Source organism: Aythya fuligula, chromosome 2, assembly GCF_009819795.1.
Source record: "Aythya fuligula isolate bAytFul2 chromosome 2, bAytFul2.pri, whole genome shotgun sequence".
In the NCBI taxonomy this organism is placed as follows: domain Eukaryota; kingdom Metazoa; phylum Chordata; class Aves; order Anseriformes; family Anatidae; genus Aythya; species Aythya fuligula.
Window position 1 is genome coordinate 113,771,506 of NC_045560.1, and position 12,793 is coordinate 113,784,298.

The following is a 12,793-nucleotide window of genomic DNA, read 5'->3' on the forward strand; positions in this document are numbered from 1 at the left end:
ATTCCCTCCTCTCATTATTCCCAGCCAAGAGGGCAAGCTGGGAAAAAAAGAAAAAAAAAAAAAAAGAAAAAAAGCAGGAAAGCACAAACATCAGACGTGAAAGGAAGCAGGCAGCTCTTTGCTTGCTCCCGCTCTGCCCTGCCACTGCCCGGAGTGGATGGTGAGAAGCTCTGTGTATGGTAGAGTCTGATGGCACGGAGATGCAGACCACAAGCCCCCAGTTTTCAGTCTAGGGTGCTTCCCTTGTTGGTTCCCATGTCTGCTTGCCTGCCTGGGACAGTCCCACATACAGTCCCAGTACGTTTTCCCAGTGAGAAAATTCTGCTTGCCCTGAAACTCCAAATAAATGAAGTGTATGACACGGGTGGCAATGTCAACATTGTAGAAGTTACTTTTGTCCTTCCTTTCAGTATCTATCAAAACATGGGAAGGAGATTTTTGGATGCTATGTATCAGGCTTTCATTTGACAAGCAGTTTGCAAAACTTATGCTGGCATATTTCTCATATTCCCTTTTCCTGGGAAGTGCTGTGGCAGCCAGCATCTCAGCAATCAACAAAGAAATCCAGAGCAATGCACATCACAGCTTTTAAAAATGTCTGTCTCCTCTGAGGGACAAAAAAAAAAAAGTATATTAAAAAGATAAATAAAGATGTGCATCTGTCATTCTTTGGTCACATTATAGGAATTGAGCGTCCTTTTATTTCAGGCTAAAATAACATTTACCTTCAGTGTTTTCCTAAGAAAAAAATAAGCGACTGTGTTTCTGGTGAAGAAGTAATATTTATCATTATTTAGTTTAAAGGTAGGAGTGCACTGGAGTAGTTCAAGTTTACTCTTAAGAAAATGTCATATTTTAGGAAGAAACATAAACTTGTATTTTAAATGAATTTGCTCTCTAGATGTTCAGTTTTAGTACCGTGTTAATGGAAAGCATTTCAAGACATGATCAATTAATATTATTGTAATATGCTAGTGAAACTGAATATTGCAGTAAAATTAATACCGTTTTGGTGTAATCCTACAAATTTAAAAGCATAGTGTATTTTAAAAAGTGATGAGGAAATGTTTGATTTTTCTTGTGTAGTACAACATGCAGCATACTTGATGAGCATGTGTGCAGAACACTTTAACCTACAAATTAACACCATCTATTTTCAGTTTTTTTGTCTGCACTAAGTGCTATTAACTCACAGATGAGGCCTTGACAAAGCAAAAATTGGCCTGGTCAGATGCTGCAGAATCCAGTACTGTATAAGTCTGATGCTCACTTGCAATACAATCCTTACTTATGTTATTTAAATTGGACTTCTCATTTTGCAAAGTGTTGTAATTAAAAGTACTTGCTAAATACTAGCTTTACATATGAAAAGTACTAAATCTAATCAATGTCAGAGATGGGAACAAAAAGCCTGGCCATCTTTTCTCAAGCTGAATTGTACAGTTGCACTTCAGAACACAACTTTACATTACCTTTATGTATGTATGTATTTATTTTTTTATTTTTACCAGCAGTGCCTTTTAAAACACACTTGTGTTTATACAGCTTATCAACATACTTAGGTTTTGTCTGACAATCTTCAATTTTTGCTAATACAGCTTAGATCAAGGGACACAGCCAGTTTCTCATCTTCCCAGCTTTCTAAAGGAGATCTGCGAGAGTGCCGCAGCTAAGTCAAAGTGGTTGTTGTTATGAATTTCAGTGATGCTGGGGCCTCAGTTAAAATTCTCTAAAAAATGCAATACCACAGAGCTGAAGCCAAAGAGTGTTTCTCATACAAAACATCTGCTCAATGTGAGACAATCGTAGCCATGAGTGCTGAATCACCGAGTCCCAAGGCACAGGGATTCCCTAGAGAGCCTGTTGCATCAGCGCTCCTGTTCCTAGAGGTGTGCTGGCATCTGACAGCGATGCTCATGAATGTACTGCCAAAAATACTGACTGTAATAGTGGATAATACTGACGTTCCCCTTTCATCACTTGCCAAAAATATCTGTTCAGAATTCAACGTGTGAGGGTAAATTCAGGCTCTGTCAAAGCCAATTGGAGTTGTGCCCTCAGCTCTTTTGGGGCCAGGAGTCCAACCGTCATGTCTTATAGATAACATAATGCAATTTCTTTAGGAAGCCAAATGTTAGCTCTGTTGTACTCGGTTGTAAAACCCATTGTACACATCCTTCATTTAGGCCATTTTTTTTTCAATGGCCTATGATAGCATTTTCGTCCTAGTGCCTGCTTTTCTCCATTGCAGTTCTCTTGCTTGTCCTTGCACAGGCAGTTCATTCATGCAGTCTTGCAGTGCCCCATTCAAGCAAATTCTTTGCAAATTATGTAATGGCAAGGCAAGAATCTCGCATTTAGATACAGAGAAGTAAGTGAAGTCAAGTATAGCAGTATCTAAGTGTAATAGGAAGTTTAATCAACAGCAGCGTTTTGCTGCTAATGTATGATTTTAGCCTGTTATCTAGAAAAAAAAAAAAGAGTTTTGTGTACCTTTACATTAAAGCATTTGTTTGATTTAGAAGGCTGGAAATGTGTTTGTCAAAGTTATAAATGAAGAAACACAGAATGTAGTAAAAACTACCAGCAGCCCAAACCCAAAGAAGCAAGAGCAGGAGTGGGGCATGAAGCCGTGCCAGCTGGTCCCTCACCAGCAGGAGCTGGTAGTGAGGGATGAGGAGGGCACAGAAGGGGGTGGCATAAGGACAAAACGGCCTGGGAACTGCTGCATCACGTTCGGTGCTGTAGTTGCAGGTTGCAAGCCTAAAATGGTGGAAATTGGTCAAATTTGTGCTGTAAGCCTTTGGTGGGCAGCACTGCTACAAGTCTGTGGGTGTGAAAGCTTTGTTATAGGAGCTATAGGGTTTTGACTGCATTAAGGTTTCTGACCTCACCTGGGTCTCAAAATTAGCTCTCAACAGAGAGCAGAAACTACATTTACATCATTACTGAAGCTGGTAGTACTCAAGCATGTTAGGCTTGGGGCTTGTGTATGGGTCCTTTCAGTCTTAATGAAATTCGACTACTTATTTCTTTTTCTATCCTGTAACAATGTTTTCTGTCAAACAAATCAAAAATTGGGCAAGACATCAGCTCCCTGCTCATCCTTTGATTTCGTCACATTCAATGGAATTTTGTGATGATTTTGGGTGAACTTAGATTTTTTTCCCCCCTCATAGTTATTTTGGTATGATCAGTTCAGGGTGCTGAGCTGCAGAAATAATCATATCAATTATCAGCAAGTTGCTTGCTGACTTCTCAACCATTTTGTCTGAACGTTACTCTGAGCATTGCTTCACTACTTACAAGGAGTTGTTTTGTGATGGCAGCGTGAGGCCCTGTAATGCGGAGACTTGCATTTGTACTGAGATGATAAGTGAAATTGTGTGCCTTTAGAAGTAAAGGATTAAAAGTACTTTATCTTTTTTTTTTTTTTTTTTTTTTTTTTTTTTTTTTTTTTTTTTCTGTAGGTCTTAATAACAGCATATCTGCTCACTGGTCTTGTTGGTGTGGAAGTTTGGCAGAAGCCTTTGCTGTTTGGTTATTACATTACAGATGTATTAGTAATCTTGCTTATAGGTAAGTATCCGGATCCATGGAAAACTTTACTGGTTTTTTAATTATTTTGATTAGATGATTCTTGTATTTCCTTTGTAATTTCTTTTTCCTTTTGTAAGTGCTGGCTAGGCCAAAAGCTACGAGAATAGATGTGATTAATAGGGTTAATACTGGAAAACTTTAAGCTGGCAGATGATTATGGAAATACTTTTTCCTCACTGAATTTGTATCCGCAGTACTCAAATAATACAAAAACCGTTCCCTAGTTACATGTGGAGATGAATGCTCTGTACTGGTTGTTTTTCAGATTCTCAGGAACTTTGAATGTCACTCAGGTAAAATGTTGTTCACATTTACATGCGCTGTAAAATTAATGTTTTGGCCTGCAGCACGTGATGATCCAAAACATTATGGATAAAAGGAAGCAAGGTATTATTTAAATAATGTTAGGCAGCATAGGTGTAAATCTTAAGAAGGTCTTAGATGGTTTCTAGGCTATTTTTAGAATTACTTTCAGAGCAGAGGTGATGCATTTTTCATACACAGCAATGGCCTATTTGTTCACTACTTGGCACTGTCAGTGTAGTTTGAAATAAGCACTGAGCATCTTTCAACTGCTATAGCTAGACTCAGAACAAAGGATTTACATTTTAATGAACTAAAACCACGGTAGTCTTAGCTAAAGAGGTATGCACGTGAAATGGCTTCGCTGTGTTGCTTGGAAGGTGAAGGTGATGAAATTAGGATACATAGAGATATATTAGAGATTTTTATATGAACATACAAATTATGACAAGAGGGCCCCAAAAGAAGTGTTTGGCACAGGCAGGGGAAATAGAAATGCCTTCAGGCCTCGAGCCAAATAAAGGACTTGGATAAAGGTGTTTGTGCCTCCTGCTAGGAGCTACCTGAGCTTTTCCTGGGGGCGCTCCTGAAGCCACTGCGTTGACACAGGTTCTCTTCACCTTGCCCACAGAGATACAGCAGATGCTGTCCCCAGCCTCAGAGGTGCTTACCAGCATTCACAGATTTGCAAGGGCTTTTTGCAAGCACCCCGGGCTCAGGCTCTGCTCTCTGTCAGCAGCATGTGCAAGGACGTGTTTTTGACAGCCCTTTGTGCTCTAGCCGGGCTGTAAAATTGACCGTGTGCGGCCAAGGTTGAGCAGTCTTTTTATTTGTCGGGCTTGCTTTGTGTGCTCTATGGAAAGGAAAGAAAGGAAAGGGAAATCTCAGCAGCTGCCCTTTCAGTTGGCAATGAATGATTCAGCCGGCCAGAGGCGTAGCTAGGAAATGCCCTCTGGTGGCTGCAGGGCAGGGAGGGAGGGCAGAGGGCTCTGGAGGGCCTGCTGCAGGTCCAGCAGAGATGATGGGTGCTGGCCTGCGAGGGAGACGTGTGCTGGTGGTGTCTGCCCACAGGGACCAGCCCCTGAGCACCCTCCTTCCACCCTACACACATGGCTCTGGCTGCTCCTGCTGTCAAGGCACATGACAGCCAGCTCAGGGAGTGAAGAGATGGCTCCCTTTGTGCTTGGGAAGCCACGGGCAAAGGTTTAACTCCAGCTAGTCAACATATTAGGAAGATTTGTGCTAGGAAAGCACGTTGGTATGACAGTCTGCAGAAGCAAGCATCCTTTTTTCATACTCTGCTACAAAGCAGAGTTTGATGGAGTAGTCCCTCGGAGTCAGAGAGAAGCACTGCTTGTGCCTGATGTGCTCGTGTGAATGGATCCATAAGCAGAGAACTGGGGACTTCTTCCATCATTGTCCCAGGCAGAACAGATGTAACTAAGAGCCAAAAACTTCTTAAAAAACACCGTCCATCACACACTAACTATAATGCCATTTAATAAGGTGACAGTAGCAGCTTAATTAAAGCAAGTTATGGGTTGGAAGTGTGCAAGAAATGTTCTTGGTTGACTGCATATTACCTCGTTTACATAGTGCTTAGTAATTCTTTTAAAAACAGAGACTATGTTTAAATATTAAAATATTAGTAGCATCCTTTTACTTAAGATCATGCTGATCCAGAAAGGACTTCAACTTCATCACTGGTTTGAATCTCAGTTCAGCAATAGTGGTTAAAGGGTTTATCGCTGGATAACCTGCGTGCAGCAAGTATGGATACATAAAGTTTTTAGAAGCTTCCAGTAAATCTCAGGACCCCACTGTGCTGAAAAGTGTCGGTCTAGCCTACGCCAAGGGCTGAACAAGCAGGAAGATTAAATTATTTTCTCCCTTGCAGAGGCTGCAGCACGTGTGCCTTGCTCACTCAGGGAACCCCCTCTCCAGCATGCTCAGAGCAATGCCTTTGTGGCCACTCAAAAACCAGAGCGATGCAGTAGGGCCTCAGATGCTTTTTATGAGTTTGTTTCCCAGGACCCCGAGAGGAGCCATTAAACTGTAACTGGCTATCCTTAACCCTCTGGTGGCGTTTAAGAGGCACTAGTGTTCGTGCTAACAATGGGGCTACATGCCTGCCTCATCAGTCCTTGGCGAAGCATGTGCCTGCAGCTCCGTGCTTGTACTGTTCTGTACACAACAGGAGCTCCACTGCTGAGCTGCCTCTTTCCCAAGAACAGCTGGGCTTTAGTGAGTACCTTTTACAGCGGGAAGGAATCCAAACGAGAAGCACAAGAGTGGAGTTTTTCAGATGTCTTTCCTGGAGTTTCTGGGAAAAAAAAAAGAAAAAAGAAAAAAGAAAAATCCACATATAACCTGAGGATGAACTCCGCTCCGAGCACATCCTCGGTGGAAGCTGCGGTATCACCAGGTGACACTCAGCCACTAAAAATGGAATTTTTATCAGGTGCCAGAACACACAAAGATATACATAAAAACCGCAGCAATACCGGTGTTTAGATTAGATGTTTTAGGGAAACCTCCCATGAGAGGGAGTTTTACATGTGTCCCTGGGAACTGTCTAGCACACTGTGAACACCTGTACCAAGGTCAAGTCTCGGGCTGCTGAAGAGTGCCCTTGGAGGACTCCCACATGAAGCTGAAAAACTTCTGCATAGTATTTTATGGGAGATCTGCGATCTAGCAGATAGGCAGTTATCATTTTTGCAGGCAGTGAATGCAATTCTATCCTGAAGCTTTAGTCCTTAAGCCCCCTAACACACACCTAGCTAAACATCAAAGTAAGCAAGGCTGTTCTTCTGTTTCCAGTGTGTGTTATCCTGGATTCTGGACAGAAATTTTTTTTGTTGTTTGTTTGTTTGTTTGTTTTCCTGTTAGCATGAACTTAGCCAGACCTTTCTAAAGGTATGTGCCTGTGTGCTCAGCTGCAACTAATTACTTCTTCTCTCAGCAAGGCTTTTGTGGATGGCACTCCAAAAGTGCTGGGATTTAACCACCACTGTCCCATAGCATTATCTGGCTAGCTAGGGTCTCTTCAAAGGGCACCACTGAGGTGAGAGCAGTAGTATCACGAAGAGAAGGCTCCGGGCAGACCTTACAGCAGCCTTCCAGTGCCTAAAGGGGCCTACAGAAAAGCTGGGGAGGGACTCTGTGTCAGGGGGTGTAGTGATAGGACAAGGGGGAATGGCTTTAAACTAAAAAAGGGTAGATTTAGGTTGGATATAAGGAAGTAATTCTTCACTCAGAGGGGGGTGAGGCACTGGCACAGGCTGCCCAGAGAAGCTATGGGTGCCCCATCCCCGGAGGTGTTCAAGGGCAGTAGTGCCCAGATCCAACTAGTGAAGCTCATGCCAAAGCTGACACAATTTTTCAAAGTACAGGTTAGGACATGAAATGTTAATGGTGTACTAAGAGCTGTCAGGGATCAGAAACTTGAACTTTCTTTTAGAGATGAGGCCAAGGTGTGCTCATTTTATGAGCTACTTAAGTATATGAAATGGGGAACAAGTATGTAAATGAAAACATAATAGCAGCAAAACACTAATGATCAGGCTAAGCCACACCATTTGGAACATGCCAAGTATTTGAATTTTGTAATACTGAGAAAACACAGTTATCCATCTAAAACGGTGCCTTGTACTTAGTATCCTCTATCATATGTATCAAAGGAGGACATGGAATTCCATGCAGCTGGCAGTTACACAATAGTCTGCTCTTTCTTCAATGTCATGAAATGTTTGGAAGGCCATAGTTAAACAATATTTTCTCCATAAATCAATTCAGCATATCTGCATCAGAGCAGGCAGGCAGATTTCTTCTGACTGGAGCAATCTGGACGTGGTCCTCTACCTCAGCTCTAGGGAGCAGCTGCAGTGAGGCACCTTGCTCTCCCATAGCACACTGGTGAACCCACAAGCCTTCATAGCAGTGCAAAGTACTGACCACAAAGTCAACTTAAATGCACTTCTGATGGTGGAAGGAATTTTTCTTTTTCACGTTTACATATATTACTTATACATGCTTTCTGCTTTGTGCCAATAAGTCATTCTCTATTGTTTTCCTTCAGTTCCCATTGTGAATTAGCTGATCGTTCCACCTCACTGGTGGACAGTTCAGTGAGTAAATGTTAAGTGATGTGTATTCCAAACGTTATCACTCCTACAGGCCCTGACTAGCCTTGTTTTCAAAGTCTAGTTAACATGAGTTGGCTTCTACTTGTCTGTCACCAACTTAACATTTATTAAAGCATTGTTGTGACAGATTGTACAAGGCTTCTTTGAAGTAAAGGGTGTGAAATACTCACCTGTCACTAGAGATAAATATAAAAAGCGATGTTGGAGTAACCTATCTGAAGCAGTCAGAACAAAAACCCAGAAAACAAGAGTACTGGGGGCTGGTGGCAGAGTGGTTTCAGAGGATGCTGATCACAGGTGGAGTTGATCCCACGATGGTGATTTTAATGATGGTGAGGAGTCATTTCACAGGCAGTGAGAGCCCCATAAGAAGGTCAAATAAGGGGGGGCACCCATCTGAGCCCTTCTGGAAGCCAGCCTTGGATTTTCAACTAAGGGCACCACATCTCAGGTGTTTGATTCTTGCTGTACTCAGAAAAAGAGAGTTAAGCTTACATGGTTTGTAAATAGGACTACGTCAAAGCAGCAGCTACATCCATAAACTAATTTCTCAGTCGCTACTAAATCCCTCAAAATGCTAGTTGTTAGCTTGCAGCTCACTTCAAAGAGATAAATGCAGTGTGGTCTTTCCTAGACTCTGAAAATAAGCAATGAAATCAGCAAGCATGATAAATGCATCCCTTTACAGTCCTTATATTCAAGCAGTCTGAGATGCTAAGCATCTAAAACATACATCAACTTTGTGCATGAACACAGTGCTCATGTCTACACACTGCTCTTAATCCATGTAAAATGCTTTCGTAGCATGTAGATGTGTTCAGGGGTACTTCTCATCTGTCCTTAAATTGCGTAATGCATGCAGACTTGTCAGGATCAATTCAGTCTGGAAATTGTATATACATTTTCTAGGAGTTTTTTTTTTTCCCCTCAATTACTAAATGGTCCTAAGATTGCCATTTTATATAATAATAAAACATAATTTTATAGCTACTGGACAGCTCAATATGCAATTATCTGTTTGGACAACCAATTAAGTGGTTGTCTTCTCAAGAAATGCCTGGGAAAATCACACAGTTCCGCAAAAAGCTGCTGCTCCAGTTATAAATGCCTCTGAATATTCACCTTCTAATGAAGCTGACTTTCAGGCACTGATCAGTGAGTGCGCTAAACATTCAGTTGTTAAGATTTTTTCTTGGGTCTCGCTGCTCTAAATGTGGAAGACATTCAGAAAAAAATGTGGAAAAAATATTTAAAGATCTTTACAAGCTAATATTGATGCCTAAATACATACATGTATATTTTTGTGTGTGTGTGGAGTGGAAAAGGAAGATAAATGGCATATTTGACATCCCATTTTGTTAAAGCAAGCATTGACTATGATGAATTATTAACCTAGAGAGTTATGGGATATTGAAGAATAAGAGAGGAGGGTGATGGTATTTAATTTCTAGGTTGAATGCACCTACAGCTGTTCAAGTGTTTTTACTGAGTTAAATTTCTGCAATATGTGAAGTCAAACATCTGTGCAGACCTCTTCACTGCCTCCAAAATGGGAGGAAGATACACTGCTCTGGGACTTGTGTTTTTGGGGAAGGGCAAGGGGAGTGCAAGGTACCCATCGGAAAGAATTTAGGATCAGAAAGGTGTGGTGAAGATAAATATAAGAAGATAAGCACTGCTCTTCATTTAAAGCAGCATAATTCAGTAAAAATAGTGTTTTCGTTGTCCTGGCTACCTACTTAGAATTGGTTTTTATTTAGCGTTGTTCAAAATCGTTGTAGTTTGGTGTGTTTAGGAACACATTCACCTGGGCTAGGTTCCTGGCTTTGCACAGGCCTCTTTTGTTGGCAAATGAAAGAGCATTTTCCAGGACTGGCAGCAGTGCTGGCAGTTCATTTCTTTGCAGGTTCAGCAGCCACACCAAGTAACTGCATCGGGCCATGGCATGATAGCCTTGCAGTCTGCTGGCCCTCAGTGGGTTTTAGGGCATGCTTTAGGATGCCCTCGTGTAACTTAATGTAATTACATTACTGCCAGTCTAGACTAACATCTCAGACAAATGTAGTACACTATCTGTCACATTAGCTTTTTTCCCTTTTTTTGTTAATTTGCTCAGAAATATAACACAACTAACATCTTACAGTTTTGGAATTGAGTTTGAAAGCACCAAATGAAATCTAAAGTTGTTACTAGAATTGGTGGGAATTACCTTTTTGGTACTTTTTATACACATATATACACATGTGCTCATATATCTATGTTCATAGATATATAAATCTACATACATATATATATACAAATTTGGAAAACAAGACATGTCTTTATTTCTGACATATCTGTAATCCTGAATTCCTTATTACATTGTTGTTATTGTTTTTTTTTTGTTGTTTGTTTTGTTTTGTTTTTTTAATACAGACAAAATAATTCCTGATAAAGAGCTTTGTAAATGCTTATTTTTCTGAAAAGAGAGGCAAGATAGCTCAGGACTGAGCATAGGATTGTACCTAAATCCTAGGATTTGGGCTTGATGCCTTCAGCCTAGCGTGACCAAGAATTCCCTGTGTGTATCTGTGCCACCCATCTGTGCTTTAGTGTTTCTGCCCCGAGAGCAGAGCTGTTTTGTTACTGTTGGGCTTCAGGATTTAAATAAGCGAGGGAAAACATTAAATGTGAAATTAAACAGTACTGCAACAGCAGTGGTACTTCTGCTAAATACTTGTGGAGTTCTACTTTATATAGTGTGATTAAAAACTTCTAATGCACTAAGCTTGATTTTTTTAAATGAATTTAAAATTAAATAGGCCATAAAAAAAAAAAAAAAGAAAAAAAAAGAAAGAAAGAAAGAAAGAAGAAAAAAAAAACAAAACAAAAAAGCACCAACAGCATCCCTTGGGCAGTGCTAAGGTGGCTGAGTGCCAGAGGGACAGCCTGGTGGCTTTCCAGGCTGCACCTTTTGTTCCCTGGACCAGCAGGGAATGGAAGTGATGTGGAAGCAGCAGTTTAGCTCCCGGGCACAAAGAACTCCTTAATGCCAATTAAAAAGCGGACTTAATGAGTACCAAAAGCAGCCCCCGAGCCAGGCCTCCTTAGCTAAAAAAAAAAAGATGGGGAAAGCAACATGTCGTAGGAAATGATGGAATTTTGAAAATCCCATAAGAAACAGGGGGAACACCCTTTGCCTTCCCTACCGCATCCTCAGCTCTCACTCTGTTAAAGGGAAGCTGCCTAAAAATACAGAGGAGTAACTGGTGTAACTGTCCCGTTCAGAAAGCGACTTTTAGCTAGCTTGTGGATTGTTTGTGGTCAGCGTGTTATTTCTAACTAAAATGGCACTTCATAAAAATAACAAATCGTTGGCAACCATTGGTCTTTGAATTCTATTTCTAGTTCCAGTCTCTATTTCTGTTCCTCTTGGTTGCTTTTCTCCTAACAAATCAAACTTCAGGATTGCAGCAGGAAATTTAGATTTAACCTCAAGAGTCAATGTTTTGTCTCATGTCTGCTCTAATGTGATGCAGATGTTGGAACTGCTGTACGTAACTCAAGATTTTATTGAACTAGCCCTCCCTGCCTAATCGAAAACATAGCTAACTGTAGTGCACATACAACACAAATAATTCTGAAGGCACTAAGCTTGCGAATTTTATAAATATATTTACAAAATACTTGGGCTGTTACTGCAGTTGTACAGCCTTCAGCTCCTTGATAGAGTTTCTGCAATGGTAAAGAAGCAGAGTTCTTTGTCTCATCTGGTTTAAGAAGCAACAACAAGTAAACACATGAAAAAGCAATACCTGAAATTATTTACAGGCTGGACATTGTTTTTTCCAATTCTTTGTTTCTTCCTCTTTAAACGATAATCAGAAAGGCTGGGGAAAGAGAATATTTATTGCATCCCTTTTACGTCTTTTGTTTTCCAGCACTCCTGATCTCCACTGTTCCTGCTCTTTTAGTCTGCCTTCTCTTGAGTTGCCACTCTGGCCATGCTGAAGGCTTAGATGTGTCTTTGCTGGGACTGAACATTAAACACTGACATTGCTTGAGACCCTATTAATCCATGTTGGCCCCAGTGCAAAGTAATGGGAAATAGTTCTTACCTGGGTCCATTCTTACTGCCTTTTAACTTGCCTTATTTCTAATAACCAGATAAAAGTTTGCTGCCCTGACTCTACACTGCATTTCTGAAATTTTTTAAAGGTAAAACCAGAAAGTTTACAATATTGGAGTGCTGTTCTCCCCCATAACAAAATATGAATTATGAATGTATTTAGTGCTCCCTCAATAATCCGTATGCCTTATATTATAAAAGCCAGGCAGAAGTATACTACACAGAGCAATCGCCAAGCAGCAAACAGACCAGGTAAAGGCCCTTGATACACAGAAAGTGGGAAAACCCAAACCCAAACTGAAGAGCTCTGTAGGGAAACATGGGTGTCACAGAGTAAGGAGGGGTTGCATACATTCTGACCCACTTAGGCTGACTAATATTGTTGCTTTTTCTTAAACCTTGAATGCCCACTTTTAGCTGGAGTATTTCTTTGTCCCTCGGATGGACCAACACACCGTGTGTGGGTGTTGCACAGCATATCCGTGGGTCTTCAGCCAGCTCCAGGGCTCTCGGCAGCAGCAATGCAGAGACACAGCGTTAACAAAGGGAAATCCCTCGTCCTTTGTCAGTTAAAGCTGAGCTCCAGAAAGGTCACAGCTGTATTAAAAAAAAAAAGACAAAAAAATCTCATCCA

The 12,793-nt window shown here is 41.0% G+C and overlaps 1 protein-coding gene across 1 annotated transcript in view; it reads left to right on the plus strand.

Moving 5' to 3' along the window:
- LOC116485714 (ethanolaminephosphotransferase 1-like) overlaps positions 1 to 12,793 on the plus strand; it is a 54,355-nt gene that overhangs the window by 32,616 nt on the left and 8,946 nt on the right. Inside the window, exon 6 of the mRNA XM_032181223.1 lies at positions 3,471 to 3,579. Within this exon, the coding sequence (XP_032037114.1) occupies positions 3,471 to 3,579 (109 nt within the window). The remainder of the gene's footprint in view (positions 1 to 3,470; positions 3,580 to 12,793) is intronic.